Consider the following 18563-nt stretch of genomic DNA (forward strand, 5'->3'; position numbering starts at 1 on the left):
AGAAAATAATAGAAGTCTATGTTGTTGTTGTTTAGCTGCTAAGTCGTGTCTGACTCTTTTGAGACTCCATGGACTGTAGCCTGCTAGGCTCCTTCTGTCCATGAGATTTCACAGGTAAGAATATTGGAGTGGGTGGCCATTTCCTTCTCCAGGGGATCTTCCTGACCCAGAGGTCAAACTATGTACTTAACAGAAAATCTTAACATGTTGCCATGTTAGTTTCAGATTCTTTTCAGAAAAATAAAAATTGCTAATACAGTTAAAGCAACCGTTTCATCATCTCATTTGCTTTCCTACTTTACCACAGGTAACCAGTGTCCAGAAGTCAGTATGTATCCCTTGTTTTTTGTTTAATATTTTACTACACAGGTGTGGGTCCATAAGCAATATTATTATTTTTTTGTGTTTACAGTGTTATTGCGACGGTATCATGCTGTATTTAAACCTTTTTTTTTGTATCATGCTGTATTTAAACCTTTTTTTTGTATCATGCTATAAGTGTACTTTGCAACTCACTAATATAGAATTTATTTCTACTATCTTATTTTGCATGTTCTGTTCGTGTTTTTACTTTCTTTTCTGTATTTTCTCGGCTTCTATTAAGTTTTTATTTTTCCTTCACTTCTACTGGCTTGGACATTGCATATTAAAAACCATTAACCTTTATTTGTTATGGGAATAAAAAGAACTTTCTCTGGTAAACAGACAGGATTTCAGATTTATTTATATAATCGTTTATGCGATACAGAAAAAGTATCAGAAAGCAAATTGTGCTATTTTCTTATAGGCTTACACATTTTGAAATCCATCTTTTCTTCACTGTAATTATACAAAAGCTTTAAGCTTTTGTTTTATCTATTTTTCCCTTGGATTCTTTCTCTTTGGGTTAGAAGTTCATGGTTGTCAAGTATATTTTCTTCATAATAGTAAAACTAACAAGAACTTAACTTTGCTTCTCCTTCATACTTATATAACAATACACACTTTCTTTTTATTAATTCAGTGTTTACCCTTAAACTTATAACAAGCACACTCAACCAGTCTAAGATATCGTCAGCCTCTTTTGAACAATATACAGTCTTAGAAGCATCAATTCTCCCATCATTCATGTTATTATAATAATTTGATTTCACCTTTTCAAAAACCCTCTCAACTTAGAAATAAGCATCTATATTCCTATAAATACTCGGTTTAATTTAGATCTACCAGTAAGCTTTACTAACTTTTCTGTCCACAGTTAGTACGTATAGCCAATGTTTCTTCCTGGTTTCATTTTCCTTCATACTGAACTATACACTTGAGCATATTTTAAGCAGCAATTTATTACTATTAAACTATTTTAATATTTGTCTGAATATACATTAACTTCAGCCTCACTTTCAAATGATACTTTGCGTATAGACTTCTTGACTATTTTTCCTTAACCATGTGGTGACCCCTGCCATTCTATTGTTTTTTCTCTATTTTATTGATGAGAAATCTGCTGATAATGTATTACTGTTCACTTGTAAGAAATGTTTTCTTATCTTGTTGCTTTTAAGATTCTCTCTTTTTCAGTTTTGTTCTGTTTCACTTTGTTTAGATGAAACATATGATATGTTTCATATAAAACATGTTTCATAAACATTTATATGTTTCATATGAAAATATATGATTTTTTGTCCCTTGCTCAGGCCTCAGTGATTATCTACTCATATATTGCTTCTTTGTTGTATTTTGTTTACTCTATCACTCTGGAGCTCCTTTTCAACAGCTACTGAGTCTTCTTTGGGATTTCCCTGGTAGTCCAGTGGTTAAGAATCTGCCTCCCAAGGCAGGGAATGCAGGCTCCATCCCTGGTTGGGGAACTGAGCCTGTGCATCACAATGAAGAGCTCGCACAGACAACATTTTTAAAAGCAAAATAAATAAAAATAAATATATAAAAATGCATAGGGTCTTTTCCTTCTGGCCTCATATCTCTTCATTTCTTTTTCATATTTTCTATCTCTTCATAACTATGTGATTTCCTAAGCAGTGTCTTCTACTTTATAATTTTCTCTTGATTTGTTTAAACTGTCCATGGGCTTTTTAATGTCAAATAAATATATTTTTAATTTTTTAATGTTTGATTTCACTATTTTTGCAGATCTACCTGTTTGCTTTTATCATGTTCTCTTCTTCCATTATGGTTCTATTTTTTAAATCGTTTAAATAATTTAAAACATTTATTTTATACTTTCAAGTTTTCCTGTTATTTCTAGTTCTTGAGATAGTTTTCCTGTTTGTTGGGCTTCCTAATCTCTCTCCTGATGATGTGTTTCTTCATGTGATGTGTAATTTTTTGTTGTGAGCTCCTCATTATTAGGGGATGTTCATTCTATGGAAATGCCCTGAAAGGGTCCTCACAGAAGACCATCCCCAAGTACAGTTTTTCATTTTCTAGTAGATTTGCAATCCCCATTGGTTTTTGGCATCTAGGGATTTTTCTCTTTCTAATATTTTATCAAGCATCTGTAAGTTTTTTTTCCATAAGGTAAGACAGGATCATTCAGATTTAACGCACTAGGTTGCTGGAAATTCCACACAGTCAAAAAGATGGACTTTCTCTCTAACTTACAATTATGTAAAGAGAGACATGGCTAACTTAATATAAAGTAAAAATTATGCATATGTGCAAAGTCTTATAACTATCAACTAAAATCTCATCATTTTTGTAATCCCTAGATTATTAGATTTGTTTCCTTTGTCTAGGCTGTATTTCCTTTGTGTATATTTACTTTGTGATGAGATTTGTAAAGTCAGTGGTGTTGCATAAAGCTGAGAAGTATTTTGTAAGAATTGGTTTCAATTCTGCTTAGTCAAATTTCTTGTTCAGTTGAGTTTAGTCACTCAGTGGTGTCCAACTCTCTACGACCCCATGGACTGCAGCACACCAGGCCTCCCTGTCCATCACCAACTCACGGAGGTTGCGCAAACTCATGTCCATTGAGTCAGTGATACCATCCAACCATCTCATCTCATCCTCTGTCGGCCCCTTCTTCTCCCACCTTCAATCGTTCCCAGTATCAGGGTCTTTCCAATGAGTCACTTCTTCACATCAGGCGGCCAAAGTATTGGAGCTTCAGCTTCAGCATCAGTCCTTCCAATGAATATTCAGGATTGATTTCCTTTGGGATTGGCTGGTTTGATCTCCTTGCAGTCCAAGGGACTCTCAAGAGTCTTCTCCAACATCACAGTTCAAAAGCAGACATTCTTCGGCGTTCAGCTTTCTTTATGGTCCAACTCTCACATCCATACATGACTACTGGAAAAACCAAAGCTTTAACTAGATGGACCTTTGTTGGCAAAGTGATGTCTCTGCTCTTTAATATGCTGTCCAGGTTGGTCATAGCTTTTTTTCCAAGGAGCAAGCGTCTTCTAGTTTCATGGCTGCAGTCACCATCTGCAGTGATTTTGGAGCTCAAGAAAGAAAATCTGTCATCTATTTCCCATTAAGTGATGGGACCAGATGCCAGGATCTTAGCTTTCTGAATGTTGAGTTTTAAGCCAGCTTTTTCGCTCTTCTCTTTCACTTTCATCAAGAGGCTCTTTACTTCCTCTTAGCTTTCTGCTATAAGGGTGGTGTCATCTGTGTATCTGAGGTTATTGCTATTTCTCCCAGCAATCTTGATTCCAGCTTGTGCTTCATCCAGCCCAGCATTTCGCATGATGTACTCTGCATACAAGTTAAATAAGCAGTGTGACAATATACAACCTTGATGTACTCCTTTCCCTATTTGGAACCAGTCCATTGTTCCATGTCCAGTTCTAACTGTTGCTTCTTGACCTGCATACGGATTTCTCAGGAGACAGGTAAGGTGGTCTAGTATTCCCATCACTATAATAATTTTCCACAGTTTGTTGTGATCCACCCAGTCAAAGGCTTTGGCATAGTCAATAAAGCAGATGTTTTTCTGGAAGTCTCTTGCTTTTTCTATGATCCAATGGATGTTGGCAATGCAAAAGTAGGAAGTCAAGAGTTACCTGGATTAACAGGCAAGTTTGGCCTTGGAGTACAAAATGAAGCAGGGCAAAGGCTAACAGAGTTTTGCCAAGGGAATGCACTGATCATAGCAAACACCCTCTTCCAACAACATGAGAGACTCTATACATGGACATCACCAGATGGTCAACACAGAAATCAGATTGATTATATTCTTTGCAACCAAAGATGGAGAAGCTCTATATATGGTCAGCAAAAACAAGACCAAGACCAGGATCTGACTGTGGCTCAGATGATGAATTCCTTATTGCAGAATTCAGACTTGAAGAAAGTAGGGAAAACCACTATACCATTCAGGTATGACCTAAATCAAATCCCTTATGATTATACAGTGGAAGTGACACATAGATTCAAGGGATTAGATCTGATGGAGTGCTGAAGAACTATGGATGGAGGTTTGTGTCACTTAATAGGAGGCAGTGATCAAGACCATCCCCGAGAAAAAGAAATGCAAAAAGGCAAATTTCATGTAGTAGATAGTAAAGCACTGAAGATGAACCCTATTGTTACAGCAAATATGTAATTTTAGCAAATAGAAATAAAGTTAGTAACACATTCAATAAGGAGGGCACAGTTGGCTGAAAGAGCAATGGTATGAGATATGCAAAGCTGTGCCCTGGACTTTGCACCGCCTCTGTCTAGCTGTTTGACTGAGGGCAAGTCACTGGAGCTCTTGGTCTCCTTATCTCTAAAGGGAGGTTGGGTGGGGCTGGTACCCTCTGCATTTAAAAGTACGTAAATCTAGATAGTGCAGAGATAAAATTCTGACACTGATAAATAGAATGAACTGAGACAGAAAATCCGAGACAGAAACTGCTCTTTTCATATATTTTTTTTTCCAGTTTTTTCTTTTTTCATTCATTTAGATTTCACATATAAGGGATATCATATAGTATTTTTCATTCTCTACTTGACTTACCTTATTTAGCTTAATGTCCTCAAGGTCCATCCATGCTGTCAAACATCTTTTTTTTTTTTTTGACTGAAATATAGCATACAAAGTATAGTATAACACAAGTATACAATGTTGTGTTAATTACATCGTACAGAAAAGTGACTCAGTGATTATGTGCTCAGTCGCTCAGTCGTGTTGACCCTTTGTGACCCCGTGGACTGTAGCCCTCCAGGTTCCTCTGTCCATGGGGTTTCTCCAGGCAAAAATACTGGAGTGGGTTGCCATGTCCTCCTCCAGGGGATCTTCCTGACCCAGGGATCAAACCCAGGTCTCCCGCATGGCAGATGGATTCTTTGCCATCTGAGCCACCAGGGAAGCCCATTCAGTTATACATACATAGATACATACATATATATATTCTTTTTCATATTCTTTTCCATTGTGATTTAACACAGGATATAGAATACAGTTCCCTGTGCCATACAATAGGACCTTGTTATTTGTCTACATTGCTCTTTTTAGACAGGGTATAATAATTGGAAAATAAAGTAAAAAAATTGAAAAAGAAAAAGTTGAAAAAATTTCTCAAACAGAACCTATCATGGATTTTAACTGTATAATTTAAAAGCTTAAGTCTCTACTTCTGCTACATTTTTCTCCCATGAAGAAATGATGCTTGAATAATCAGATATCTATATGAAAAAATACAACCTTGACTTCCCTAGGGTTCCAGTGGTTAAGAACCCACTGGGCAAGGGACTTGGGTTTCACCCCTGGTCTGGGATGATCCCACATGCCACAGGGCAACGAAGCCCATGTGTGCCTGCCACAACTACTGACGCCCGCACACTCTAGGGCCCATGTGCCTCAACTCCTAAGCCCAAGGATCTAGAGCCCATGCTCTGCAACAAGAAAAGCCCCTGCTCACCACAACTAGAGAAAGCCCACCCAAAGCAATGAAGACCCAGTGCAACCAAAATTCAAATAATCAATTAATTAATTAAAATTTTAAAAAGAACCTGACCCATATCTTACACAAAGATCAATTCAAAATGGATTATAAACCAAACTATATAACCTACAACTATAAAAACTCTAGAAGAAAACACATGAGAAAGTATTTGTGACCTTGGATGAAGCAAAGATTTCTTAGATACCACACCAAAAGCACAGACACAAAAAAATTTGGTAAATTGAATTCATCAAAATTAAACACTTCTCTCTGAACGATACAATTAACAAAATTAAAAGGCAAGCCAAAGGCTAGGTAAAAATGTTTGCCAAGCATATATCTGATAAAGGACTTGAATCCAGAATCCATAAGGAATTTTCAAAACTTAAAGTAAGTAACCTCTCCCTCCCATACACCAGTGGGCAAAAGATTTAAACAGATATTTCACCAAAGAAGATACACAGACTATAAATACATACATAAACTATTGTCAACATCATTCCATAGAGATGCAAGTTACAACCACAATGACATCTGACTACTATCTATTAGAATGGTAAGACAAACAAGCAATCAAATTGACGATATTAAGTCCTAGCAAGAATGGAAAGCAACTGGAATTCTCATACATGGCTGGTAGAAGTGCAAAATGGATCAGTCACTTTGGAAAAATGGTTTGGCAGTTTCTTGTAAACATACACTTATCATTTGACCTAGCAATTCCACTCCTATATATTCACTCAAGAAAAAAGAAAATATAAGGACACTCAAAAATCTGTATGCCAATGCTTATGGTGACTTTGTGCATAATCACCCAAAACTGGAAACAACATAAATTTCCTGAATTAATGAACTGATAAATAAATTGTGATACATCCATAGATCGAAATACTACTCAACAATAAAAAGGATTACATTATTAATACACACAACAATTGTATTCAATTATAGCTGAATCTTAAGGTAATTATGCTGAATGAAAGAAGCCAGACTAGAAAAGAGTACAGACTGTCTGATTCCTTTCGTATAATATTTTGGAATAGGCAAAACCATAGACAGAAAACAAGTGGTTGCCAGCATCCAGAGGGGAAGGAAGTGACTGACCCACAGAGGAGCACAAGGGAATTTGTTAGAATAGTGTAACTATCTTATATCTTTACTATAGCAGTGGTTATATACCATATGCACTCATCAAAAAATGCATACAACTACACACTACAAGGGTTTACCTGGTGGCTCTGAGGTAAAGAATCCACCTACAATGCAGGAGATGAGGGTTCGATCCTTGGGTGGGGAAGATCCCCTTGAGGAGGGCATGGCAACCCACTCCAGTATTTTTGCCTGGAGAATCTCATGGACAGAGGAGCTTGGCGGGCTACAGTTCACAGGGTTGCAAAGAGTCAGACACGATTAAAGTGACTGAGCATGCATGCATGTTTACACTAAAAATAATACTTTTTACCATTCAGAAATTAGGGCTCAATAAAATTTACCACATCCCCAAAGTCTTATACACAGGCTCTATCACAGATTTTAATGGTCGTATTTAAAAAGTATAGTTCCTCTCTTTCTCCTATGAAGAAATTGTATCATAACTGAGAAATCAATAAGAACAATAAAACTTTAAAAGTTAGAATGTAACATACTTATGATACAAAATCTTTGTGCTTTGAAATAAGTAACATTAACTATGTACAGTATTTAAACGTTTCCTTATATAATTTCAATCTTTTTTACTTTTTGATTTTGTGAGTTAAATGTGAATAAAAGGTTTTGTTTTTGTTTTCTTCCAAGAGATATAGTACTGTTTCATTTTTTTCTTCAAATAATGTTGATGCTGGAGTTTCTCAGATAAACCCAGCTTGCCACCTTCAGGCAAGTGAAAGATTTACAGAGATGGTCACTAGAGATAAAATATTAATTTTGTAGATTTCTCAATCATCTGTAATTAATATCTTGGTCACTCTGTTAGTGTCTTTGTGAGAGTTCCTCTATCCAAAATCTTTCCCTGGCATTTACTGAAATCTTTCCAACTTTCAAAGCTCAGTTCAAATAGCATTAACTCCAAAAAACTCTCTGATCACTCTAGCTAGTTTTTCCTCCTGTAATTATTTAGCTCCTTGACTACTTGAAGGTAATGAAGGTATTTTTATGCCTCTGTATGGCTATTAAGAAGGGTGAATAATATGGTTGTGCTTTCTAATACTTACTGAATGAACACATGAATGAATGAACAGGAAGTTAGAGTACTCTTTGAGCTTTTTAAAAAATATATATTTATTTATTTTTGGCTGTTTTGGGTCTTAGTGGTGGCATGCAGGATCTTCATTGTGGTGTGGGGACTCTGGTTGTGGCACACGAACATGTGGGATCTTAGGTCCCTCAGGAACTGAACCCCCGTCTCCTGCATTGGAAGGCAGATTCTGAACCACTGGACCACCAGGGAAGCCCCTCACTGAGCTTTTATTTGAAAGAGTTCCTGTTTTATTGATAGAATAATAGGAATACCACACATTCATGCACGATTATTACATATATATGTAAAATATTAATTTTCATTGACAATGACTAAAAGTGTCACACGTTTTATTAGCCTCTGTATGAAATAAAATTTAAAACAAATTTCCTCACCACACAGCAAGTGGGAACTTAGTTCCCCCACCAGGGATCAACTCTCAATCCCTGCATTGGAAACACAGGGTCTTAAAGACTACCAGGGAAGTCCTTCAATTAAATATTATTGATGAATGATTAATGACTGCTTGGTAAGTGGCCTCGTGATACTCATCAAATCTTAATATATGCACACCAAAAAAAGAACAAAGAGAAGAAAGTAGGATGATGTTGATTTTTCACTTCTGAACTGAAGGGTTCAGAAAGAGTTCAGTCGCTCAGTCATGTTTGACTCTTTGTGACCCCATGGACTGCAGCATGCCAGGCCTCCCTGTCCATCACCAACTCCCGGAGTTTACTCAAACTCACATCCATTGAGTCGGTGATGCCATCCAACCATTTCATCCTCTGTCATCCCCTTCTTCTCCTGCCTTCAATCTTTCTCAGCACGCGGGTCTATAAGTTCAATGGTATGGCCATCTAACTGTTTTCCACAAAATGCCGAAATCACTAACATCTACAGAAATGTTAATAGAATAAATAACAGTGGCATAGGGTCCACTACCTCACTTATAAAATTCTCTATTGTTTCTGTCTAACTGTCTAGTTTAGGGAGTGAGGTTCTTCATGTCTTCATTCCCTGCAAAACATATAAGCTTCCCTCTCACTTTCCAGGCCTACATGCATTCAGGACTGCTAAGTGACTAACTGGTCATAGTTTAGGCTTTTCACTTATTTTGGCTTTTCACTTATTTCATAACATACTTCAGGTGGCTCATCTTGAATGCCTGCCACTAGGACTTTCTAGTTCAAGATCCTCTTTCTCTTGGTTACTTTGAGGGCTCCTTATTCCTTCAATCAGTTCTTCCTTTCCCCTTACATCCTCTCTTCTCTCTGCCTTCTTGAGGTTCAGTCTTACCTGCCTAAGAGAAGCAATAACCAGTTCTTCAAGCACGCACAGAAATCTCCGATCTAGGCCTCTAGGTCGGCCGTGTACTTATGTCTTTGTTTCTTCTCTGGTGAGGACTGGAGCAGAAGAAAACTCTTTTGGTTTACAAGAAAGACAGAAATAAAGGAGAGAGACAGAGAGGAATAATCAGATTCATATTTGGGGATACAAACTTATCACAAATGCAGACGTATTACACCTACTTTGATTAAAAGTTTGTTCCCCCTCTTGTAGCCCTGCATTCATTCTCAAAATGTGAATGTACTTTTTCTCCCTCATCACTACCTCTGTGTTTTCAAGTCTCCTAAAGACACCCTGTAATTACACCCCCAACAATTTCACTGACCATGAATCATCACGCGTACACTGTATCAGCAGCAGCTTTTTCTGGCTATTCTCTTCTCTCCTTTTATTTACCTTCCTTGATTCTAATCAAACATCTTCAAGTGCATTAAGTACATTTTTCAGTGTGCTCTCTAATTCTTTTCCCACCCACTTACAGTCTGGCTCTTAGCTACTTCTTTTTACCAAAACAACTATTGGTTTGGTCAAATACATGGATTAAAAAAAAAAAAATCCAAGGACTTTGACACTATCACTCCCTCTCTTTCTTGACTTTCTGTTATGATTAACATTCAACATACTGCCATTTGTCTGGTGTTTTTTGACTTTCTGGATTTTACTGTATTAATATCTGTGATAATTTTTCTTTCTGTACCACTTGTTTCTTTTAAATTATAACCATGGTTCTTTACTCTTTCTTTCTGAAAAGGATTTAAAAATTCTGTGTACGTGTGTTAGTCGCTCAGTCATGTCTGACGCTTTGCGACCCCATGGACTGTAGCCCTCCAGGCTCTTCTGTCCATGGGATTCTCCAGGCAAGAATACTGGAGTGGGTTGCCATCTCCTTCTCCAATTTAAAAATTAGATTCTATTTTTGTAAGTCTTTTTTTCCCCCTGCACTGAGGACTGAACCTGAGCCCTCTGCAGTGGAAGTGTGGGGTCTTAACCACTGACCGCCAGGGAAATCCCTGTAAATACTGAATACTGAGACTCCTTCCTGTCTTTTGAATGCTCAGAAGTACATTGTATGGATTCAAGAACATTTTGAAAGACTGCTTATGAATCAATAGCAGCAAGGTGCAAGTCACACTTCTCACACTTTTTTGAATATTATTTCCTTCAGGTTCTCCTTGTGAGCAAAGATAACAGGAAGTAGAGTCAATGTTGTTGGGAACACTGACTTTTCTTTGCAGATTCAACCCATGCATTTTCTATTTTCCGTCTGTATTTGTATCTTACTTGCCATTATAATTTGTAAACTCACTGAACAGGAAATAACTGTTGATCTTTCAATACGAAGTAACCCTGAGCACATGGTTATTAATGGTAACATACTTTAAATGGCCTTGGGTTTAAAATCAATAGCATTAAACAACATTTGAGCTTTTCAGTTTTACTTTTTCTTATTCTTGGCTTGCAGGTTTTATTCTGAATCCTCATTGGGTGATTCTCACATGAGAATGAAATAATTTTATAATAGCTGACTTACAAACATTGGAAGAAAATATATTAGGCACCAAGATTTAGGTAATTCCATCTACCATTACAGTACAGTAGTTATTAGTATGGCTTTGAAACCTAGTCCTATTACCTCTGTGTTTTGTTATCTTGGGCAAATATGTGAGCCTTGATTTCCATATGTGAAAATTAGTGATAATTACTTTTATGGGTTTTTGTGAAGAATAAATGAAAAAATTTATATTATACGTTTGACTGCTAACTGTTTAATAAATTCTGTCATTGGTCTGAAATGATTCTGCTCATTTTCTCAGAAAGTGACTATTTTCTTAAAAAGATTTATTTCCTTATGGCTGCACTGGGTCTTTGTTGCTGCAAGCGGGCTTTCTCTAGCTGTAGTGAGTGAGGGCTACGCTCTAGTTGCTGTGTGTGGGCTTCCCAGGGCAATGGTTTCTCTAATTGTGGAGTATGGGCTCCAAGCTTTTCGGCTTCAGTGGTTGCAGCTCACAGGTTCTAGAACACAGGCTCAGCAGTTGCGGCACATGGGCCTAGCTGTCCCGAGGCATGTGGGATCCTTCCGGATCAGTGATGGGACCTGTGTCCCCTGTACTGGCAGGCAGATTCTTCACCACTGAGTCACCAGGGAAACAAATTGAGAGCATTCTGTCCTTTTTGAGATTGCACCCAAGTAAAGTAATGCTCAAAATTCTCCAAGCCAGGCTTCAGCAATATGTGAACCGTGAACTCCCTGATGTTCTAGCTGGTTTTAGAAAAGGCAGAGGAACCAGAGATCAAATTGCCAACATCCGCTGGATCATCGAAAAAGCAAGAGAGTCCCAGAAAAACATCTATTTCTGCTTTATTGACTATGCCAAAGCCTTTGACTGTGTGGATCACAATAAACTGTGGAGAATTCTGAAAGAGATGGGAATACCAGACCACCTAATCTGCCTCTTGAGAAATCTGTATGCAGGTCAGGAAGCAACAGTTAGAACTGGACATGGAACAACAGACTGGTTCCAAATAGGAAAAGGAGTACATCAAGGCTGTATATTGTCACCCTGCTTATTTAACTTCTATGTAGAGTACATCATGAGAAACGCTGGACTGGAAGAAACACAAGCTGGAATCAAGATTGCCGGGAGAAATATCTATAACCTCAGATATGTAGATGACACCACCCTTATGGCAGAAAGTGAAGAGGAACTAAAAAGCCTCTTGATGAAAGTGAAAGAAGAGAGCGAAAAAGTTGGCTTAAAGCTCAACATTCAGAAAACGAAGATCATGGCATCTGGTCCCATCACTTCATGGGAAATAGATGGGGAAACAGTGGAAACAGTGTCAGACTTTATTTTTTGGGGTGCCAAAATCACTGCAGATGGTGACTGCAGCCATGAAATTAAAAGATGCTTACTTCTTGGAAGGAAAGTTATGACCAACCTAGATAGGATATTCAAAAGCAGAGACATTACTTTGCCAACAAAGGTCCGTCTAGTCAAGGCTATGGTTTTTCCTGTGGTCACGTATGGATGTGAGGGTTGGACTGTGAAGAAGGCTGGGCGCTGAAGAATTGATGCTTTTGAACTGCGGTGTTGGAGAAGACTCTTGAGAGTCCATTGGACTGCAAGGAGATCCAACCAGTCCATTCTGAAGGAGATCAGCCCTGGGATTTCTTTGGAAGGAATGATGCTAAAGCTGAAATTCCAGTACTTTGGCCACCTTATGCGAAGAGTTGACTCACTGGAAAAGACTCTGATGCTGGGAGGGATTGCGGGCAGGAGGAGAAGGGGATGACAGAGGATGAGATGGCTGGATGGCATCACGGACTCAATGAACGTGAGTCTGAGTGTACTCCAGGAGTTGGTGATGGACAGGGAGGCCTGGCGTGCTGCGATTCATGGGGTTGCAAAGAGTTGGACACAACTGAGCAACTGAACTGAACTGAACTGAACTGCATTTCATACTCTTTTGTTGATTATGAGTACTACTCCATTTCTTCTAAGGGATTCTTGTCTGCAGTAGTAGACATAATGGTCATCTGAATTAAATTCGCCCAATATGGGCGTGTCACCATAAAGAAGGCTGAGCACCGAAGAACAGATGCTTTAGAACTGTGGTTCTACAGAAGACTCCTGAGAGTCCCTTGGACAGCAAGGAGATCAAACCAGTCAATCCTCAAGGAAATCAATCCTGAATATTCATTGGAAGGATTGATGCTGAAGCTGAAGTTCCAATACTTTGGCCACCTGATGTGAAGAGCCGACTCATTAGAAAAGACCCTGATGCTGGGAAAGATTAGAAGGCAGGAGAAGGGGACAACAGAGGATGAGATGGTTGGATGGCATCACTGACTTGATAGACAAGAGTTTGAGCAAGCTCCGGGAGATGGTGAAGGACAGGGAAGCCTGGACTCCTGCAGTCCAAGGGGGTCTCAAAGTCAGACACAACTGAGTGACTGAACAACACCATCACCAGGGAAGCCCCAAAAGTGACTTATCATGCCCTATACTCACCAATACCTTGCCAATACTACAAATGTATTTTTGCTTTTTTGTGGTTTCTCTGATTTGTGATAGCTTAAATTTCTAGCAGAATACAGGATGTTAGGAGATTCCTTTCATGGATGAGAGAAATCTGGGATGTCCTTCTACAGATTTATTCCGGTAGAATGCAGAAGATACAAAGTTATTAGAAAGTTGCTCTCACTCAAAATCTGATAAACTTGCATTTTAGGAGATGTTTATCAGTCCCATTTACAAGGAGTTGGTATACATATATTCTTAATGAGTACAACAAAATCTTAAGGTCCAATGACATCTTTTGAAGCCTAGTCAGATAGGAGAGTAGGGACTTCTAGTTAATGTAAAGTGATAATTTGAGTTGTCTTTGGCAGTAAGTACTGAACAGGAAGTACTAACAGCAGGAACAGTTGGAAAGTCCAAGAAATAATCTTCTTGCACAGCTTTTGTTATGATTGACACTACTTACAAAATTGCAAGTTTCTACAACAGAAAGACCTGCTTCACAAAGTACCTATGCTGAAAAATTCACCCCACCTCAATTGTTGTATATGTGTTTAACTTTTCAATTCTTGTGGTTTCCAAGGAATCAACAACCATTAAAATGAGCTTACCGGACTTCCCTGTCAGTCCAGTGGTTAAGACTCCTTGATTCCAGGGCAGGGGCCACCGCTTTCATCCCTGGTTGCTGAACTAAGATCACACAAGATGCCCGTGGTGCAGTAAAATAAATAAATAAATGCGATTAACTTCTCTGGAAATCAAATCGTTCATCCAACCATCCAGCAAATTCAAAAAATATTAACAGCCCAATTTGATGCTGGGCCGAGTGTATCACAGTTTTCTAAAGTTGCTGCCCTGCGTCTAGCTGGGGGAAAGGAGAAGAAAATACGCATCTAAATATAATTTAACATGCAGGGTCCGATGCATGTTCACAGCGTCCCCGATGAACAGCGTGGGGAGCCTAATTTTTGACACTACACAAGAAGTTCGGGTGTGCCACTCATAACCCGTGTGCCTTTGCAGGACATTTCAGCACGAGCAATTGTGGCTCAGCTGGTAAAGAATCCGTCTGCAATGCGGGAGACCTCGGTTCAATCCCTGGGTTAGGAAGATTCCCCCGGAGAAGGGAACGGCTACCCAGTCCAGTATCCTGGCCTGGAGAATTCCATGGCCTGTATAGTCCCTGGGGTCGCAAAGAGTTGGACACCACTGACCGACTTTCACTGAAGGTGAGAATGTTGTGGAACGCCAAACGCTAGCAAAGATTTCAGCTCCTGACGAAGGGTCACATCACGTTAGGTGTGTGAAGGTTGGATACGTCTGCAGCGACCACTGATTTTAAAAAAGGCGTCTCCCGGCCCTTTTGGGCACAAGCGGAGACCCTGGACCGGGCCCTCCCGGACGTCGGGGCTGGCTTCGCGCGCGGAGCTGCAGCGCACGCGGACGGCGGGCGGGAAACACCCGCCCGGGCGGGCGGGCTCGTAGCGCCACGTCATCGGGCGGCTCCCCCGCCCCTCGCCCGAGTCGCACGCGCGGAAGTAAACACCGCGACGTCATCAGGGCGCGTCTTCGCCTCTCCCCGCCCATCTCCCCAGGACCGGTGGACGTGCTCACCTCTGCTCGGGGCCAGGTCTATGTCCCGGTTTCCCGCCGTCGCGGGCAGGGCGCCAAGGCGGCAGGAGGAAGGTGAGAGATCGCGAGACCTCCAGGAAGAGCGGCCTTCGGCTTCCGTCGCGGATAGAGGTGCGGTCCGCGGGACCCCGCGGAGGCCAGCGGGAGTGGTAGCACGGGGCTTTGGGAGGATGGCGGGGGGGATGAAAGTCCGCCTGAGACAGGCGGAGAAGAGGAGGCTGCAGGCTGCAGCCTTCCTATCTCCCTCCAAGCCGGAGGCGAACTTTGCGTCCAGTGAACCACTTTGGACTGGAGAGGGGCGGTCCCAGACCTAAGTTGGGCGAGAACCCTGCTGAGGGGCAAAAAAAGTGCACCCCAACGCCGGGACGCGTCCTGCTCTTAAATAGGCTCAGAAAGCCTTTGTTCTCTACCCACCCGTTCCACCCCCCCCACTCCTCCGCCCCTCCGCCGGGCCGCCAGCCTGCCTTTGGGTACGGTATGAAGGGAGCCAGTTTCCAGGAGCCAGTTTCCATGGTTACCCACCACTTGGCCTTCTGGGATATCAGTCACTCTGAACGGGGACCTAACTTGAACCGTGAATCAGAAGCAAATACAGGTGGCTTTTCATTCAGCTGAGAGTTTTTCTGCCCTGTTCCAGTTTTGAGGTCTATTATTTAATAAAATTGGGTTTTGTGCTTCTGGATAGGTATACCTGCAAATACATTGCCTTGTGCTAGGCTTACTTTGTCAGATACTTTGAGTCATGCATTAAGAAATGCTCAAGTTGATCTCACTAAAAAGTTGCTCTGAGCTTAGAAACGCTCGCTCGCAAAAGGGATGTAAGGGATTTCACCGAGAAGTCATGGGTTGATTCTTTCCAGCCCTAAAATTCTATTGTCAGTCTCTTTTTCAGTTTGGGGAAATTGAGATATTTTTACAGGCCTTTTAATTGCACATTCCCCCCTACCCCCGCCCTGTCGTTACAGAAGAGAAAGGATGCACATCGCAGGAGGGAGGAACTACTCCAACTTTTCCCATTCAGAAACAAAGAAAAAAGCTTATTCAAGCTGTGAGGGACAATTCATTCCTTATTGTTACTGGAAATACAGGAAGTGGTAAAACAACTCAACTCCCAAAATATCTATATGAAGCAGGTAATTTTATTCTGGGATAATATTTGGAGCATTTGAAAAATATCCTCTTAAAAGCTAATAGGACTTCTGTATTACATAAATGCCTATCATTTGTTTTACAGTCTGATTCTTCTCTTGGCACACTGTCCATGTATATTTCGCTCTTTTTTGCAGTCTTATTTCAGATTCCGGAATTAGTTGAATGGCATTTTCAGTTACCATAAAAATTCCAAATAGAATTATAGGTAGATATTGATTCTCTGCTGTAGAGTAGGTTGTCTTGCAGTAGACTGTAGAACGTTGGGTATTGAAATGATTTTCAGGGGAAGGGATATATTGATATCTGTTGCTGCCATTACTATTTCTGGATTCTTTTTCCAGAGTGATATCAGGTAACTGTTTATTCCTTGATTTTTGTAACACCAAGCCAGCCAACAAATTACCCTTACAGTGTCTTTCCTTTCAATATGGTAAAACTTTATATCATAAGGTTGGTATACAGCAAAATTATGTTGGATATTATAAAAATTTCTTAGCTTATATATTATCTTACTCTGATAAATCAGGTCTTTTAAGATGCTATCTGTTGGGCTTCCCTGGTGGCTCAGTGGTAAAAAATCTGCCTGCAGATAAGAAAAGAATCTGCCTGCCAATTCAAGAGGCATGGGTTGGATCCCTGGTCTGGGAAGACCCCACATGCAGTGGAGCAACTAAGCCCATGTGCCACAGCTATTGAACCCTTGCTCTAGAGCCCAAGAGCTGCAACTCCTGAAGCCCTCTCAGCCTAGAGCTTGAAACAAGAAGCCCATATACCACAACCGGAGAGGAGTCCCTGTTGCTGAAACTAGAGAAAAGCCCACGCACCAATGAAGACTCAGCACAACCAAAAATAAATAAATAATTTTTAAAGAAAGATTCTGTTAAGACATACCACTATTTTACATACTATTAGTAAAGAAAAACTAAGGATGGCGGAGCCTGGTGGGCTGCAGTCCATGGGGTCGCTGAGAGTCAGACACATGCATTGGAGAAGGAAATGGTGACCCACTCGAGTGTTCTTGCCTGGAGAACCCCGGGGACGGGGGAGCCTGGTGGGCTGCCGTCTATGGGGTTGCACAGAGTCAGACGCGACTGAAGTGGCTTAGCAGCAGCAGCAGTAAAGAAAAAAATACCGTCAGTTATAAGATCCATTTCGCTTTCTGAGGTACTAAAATGGTAGAACCTATGAAAAGTGGTGTGTTTAAACTTCTGTGGAAAAAGTAAATCTATTTTAGGAAGTGTGTGTAATTTTATGTCTTCCTAGGGGTTAAAAATTCTTGGCTTACTCTTTAGAGTAAATCTTAAGACTGAAATTGGAAAAAAATCTAATTAAAATATGTGCATTTAAATGGTTGTTAATATGTATTCTTATGTATGTGAGAATGGTTATTATGTATATGTGTATGGTTATTCATATATACTTATTTTTAATTAATACTTAAAATTTCCATGGTGCAAATATAAGACTATGTGTTGTTAATTTTGCAGAGTTTTCTTTTAGAAACTCTTGAACAGTTTGTATCGATTGACCAGAAACAGTTTAACTCTAATGGGAAGCAATGGTTAACATTTTTGTGTTGTTCACCTCTTCATTTGGTAGGGTTTTCACAACATGGTATGATTGGTGTGACCCAACCACGAAAAGTAGCTGCCATATCTGTTGCTCAGAGGGTTGCTGAAGAAATGAAATGCACATTGGGATCCAAAGTAGGATACCAAGTTCGTTTTGATGATTGCAGCTCCAAGGTACCAAAGTTCTGTTTGTATTTAGTTAAGTAGTGTAAAGTTATAGAAAGAGTGGGAAAAGTTATGGAAGATTTTGACTTCAAAAATTCCATTTGCATTTTAAAGAAACAAAGCCTCAAATTAGAATTAATTTGTATTGCCCGTTATTAATGTCTTATCCTGGGTGCCTTCCCTTTTCTCCTTTTCTCCTTCTCAATTAGTTTTGTGACGGTTATGTCGATTTTTTTCATAGGATTCCCTTGTGTATTTTAGCTGTAACAGTTCTTGATGTGTAACTTACATTTGTGTTCTTTGAAAATAAATTTTATTGTAGTGAAATATACATAAAATAAGGTTTACCATTTTTAGTATTTTCAGATCACATTTAGGTAAACAGTGCAGTGGCATGAAGTACATTCATAGTGTTCTGTAACCATTACCACTCTCTATATTATCTGAACATTTTCACCATCCCAAACAACAGTGCTGTATCTCCATGTTCCCATCCCCCCACCTCCAGTAGTCCCTGGTACCTTCTATTCTGCTTTACATCTCTATGCATTTCTATATACTTAAAACG

General features: G+C 39.8%; 1 protein-coding gene across 2 annotated transcripts in view; it reads left to right on the forward strand.

Moving 5' to 3' along the window:
- Window positions 1-15109: 15109 nt before the first annotated feature.
- DHX40 (DEAH-box helicase 40) overlaps window positions 15110-18563 on the forward strand; it is a 47468-nt gene continuing 44014 nt past the window's right edge. The window contains exons 1-3 of one of the 2 annotated variants that reach the window (XM_068976777.1): window positions 15110-15218; window positions 16073-16240; window positions 17859-18004. In XM_068976777.1, the coding sequence (XP_068832878.1) occupies window positions 15110-15218; window positions 16073-16240; window positions 17859-18004 (423 nt within the window). The remainder of the gene's footprint in view (window positions 15219-16072; window positions 16241-17858; window positions 18005-18563) is intronic. The other variant, XM_068976778.1, reaches the window with a different exon arrangement.

The sequence above is a fragment of the Capricornis sumatraensis genome, chromosome 8, assembly GCF_032405125.1.
Source record: "Capricornis sumatraensis isolate serow.1 chromosome 8, serow.2, whole genome shotgun sequence".
Lineage (NCBI taxonomy): Eukaryota > Metazoa > Chordata > Mammalia > Artiodactyla > Bovidae > Capricornis > Capricornis sumatraensis.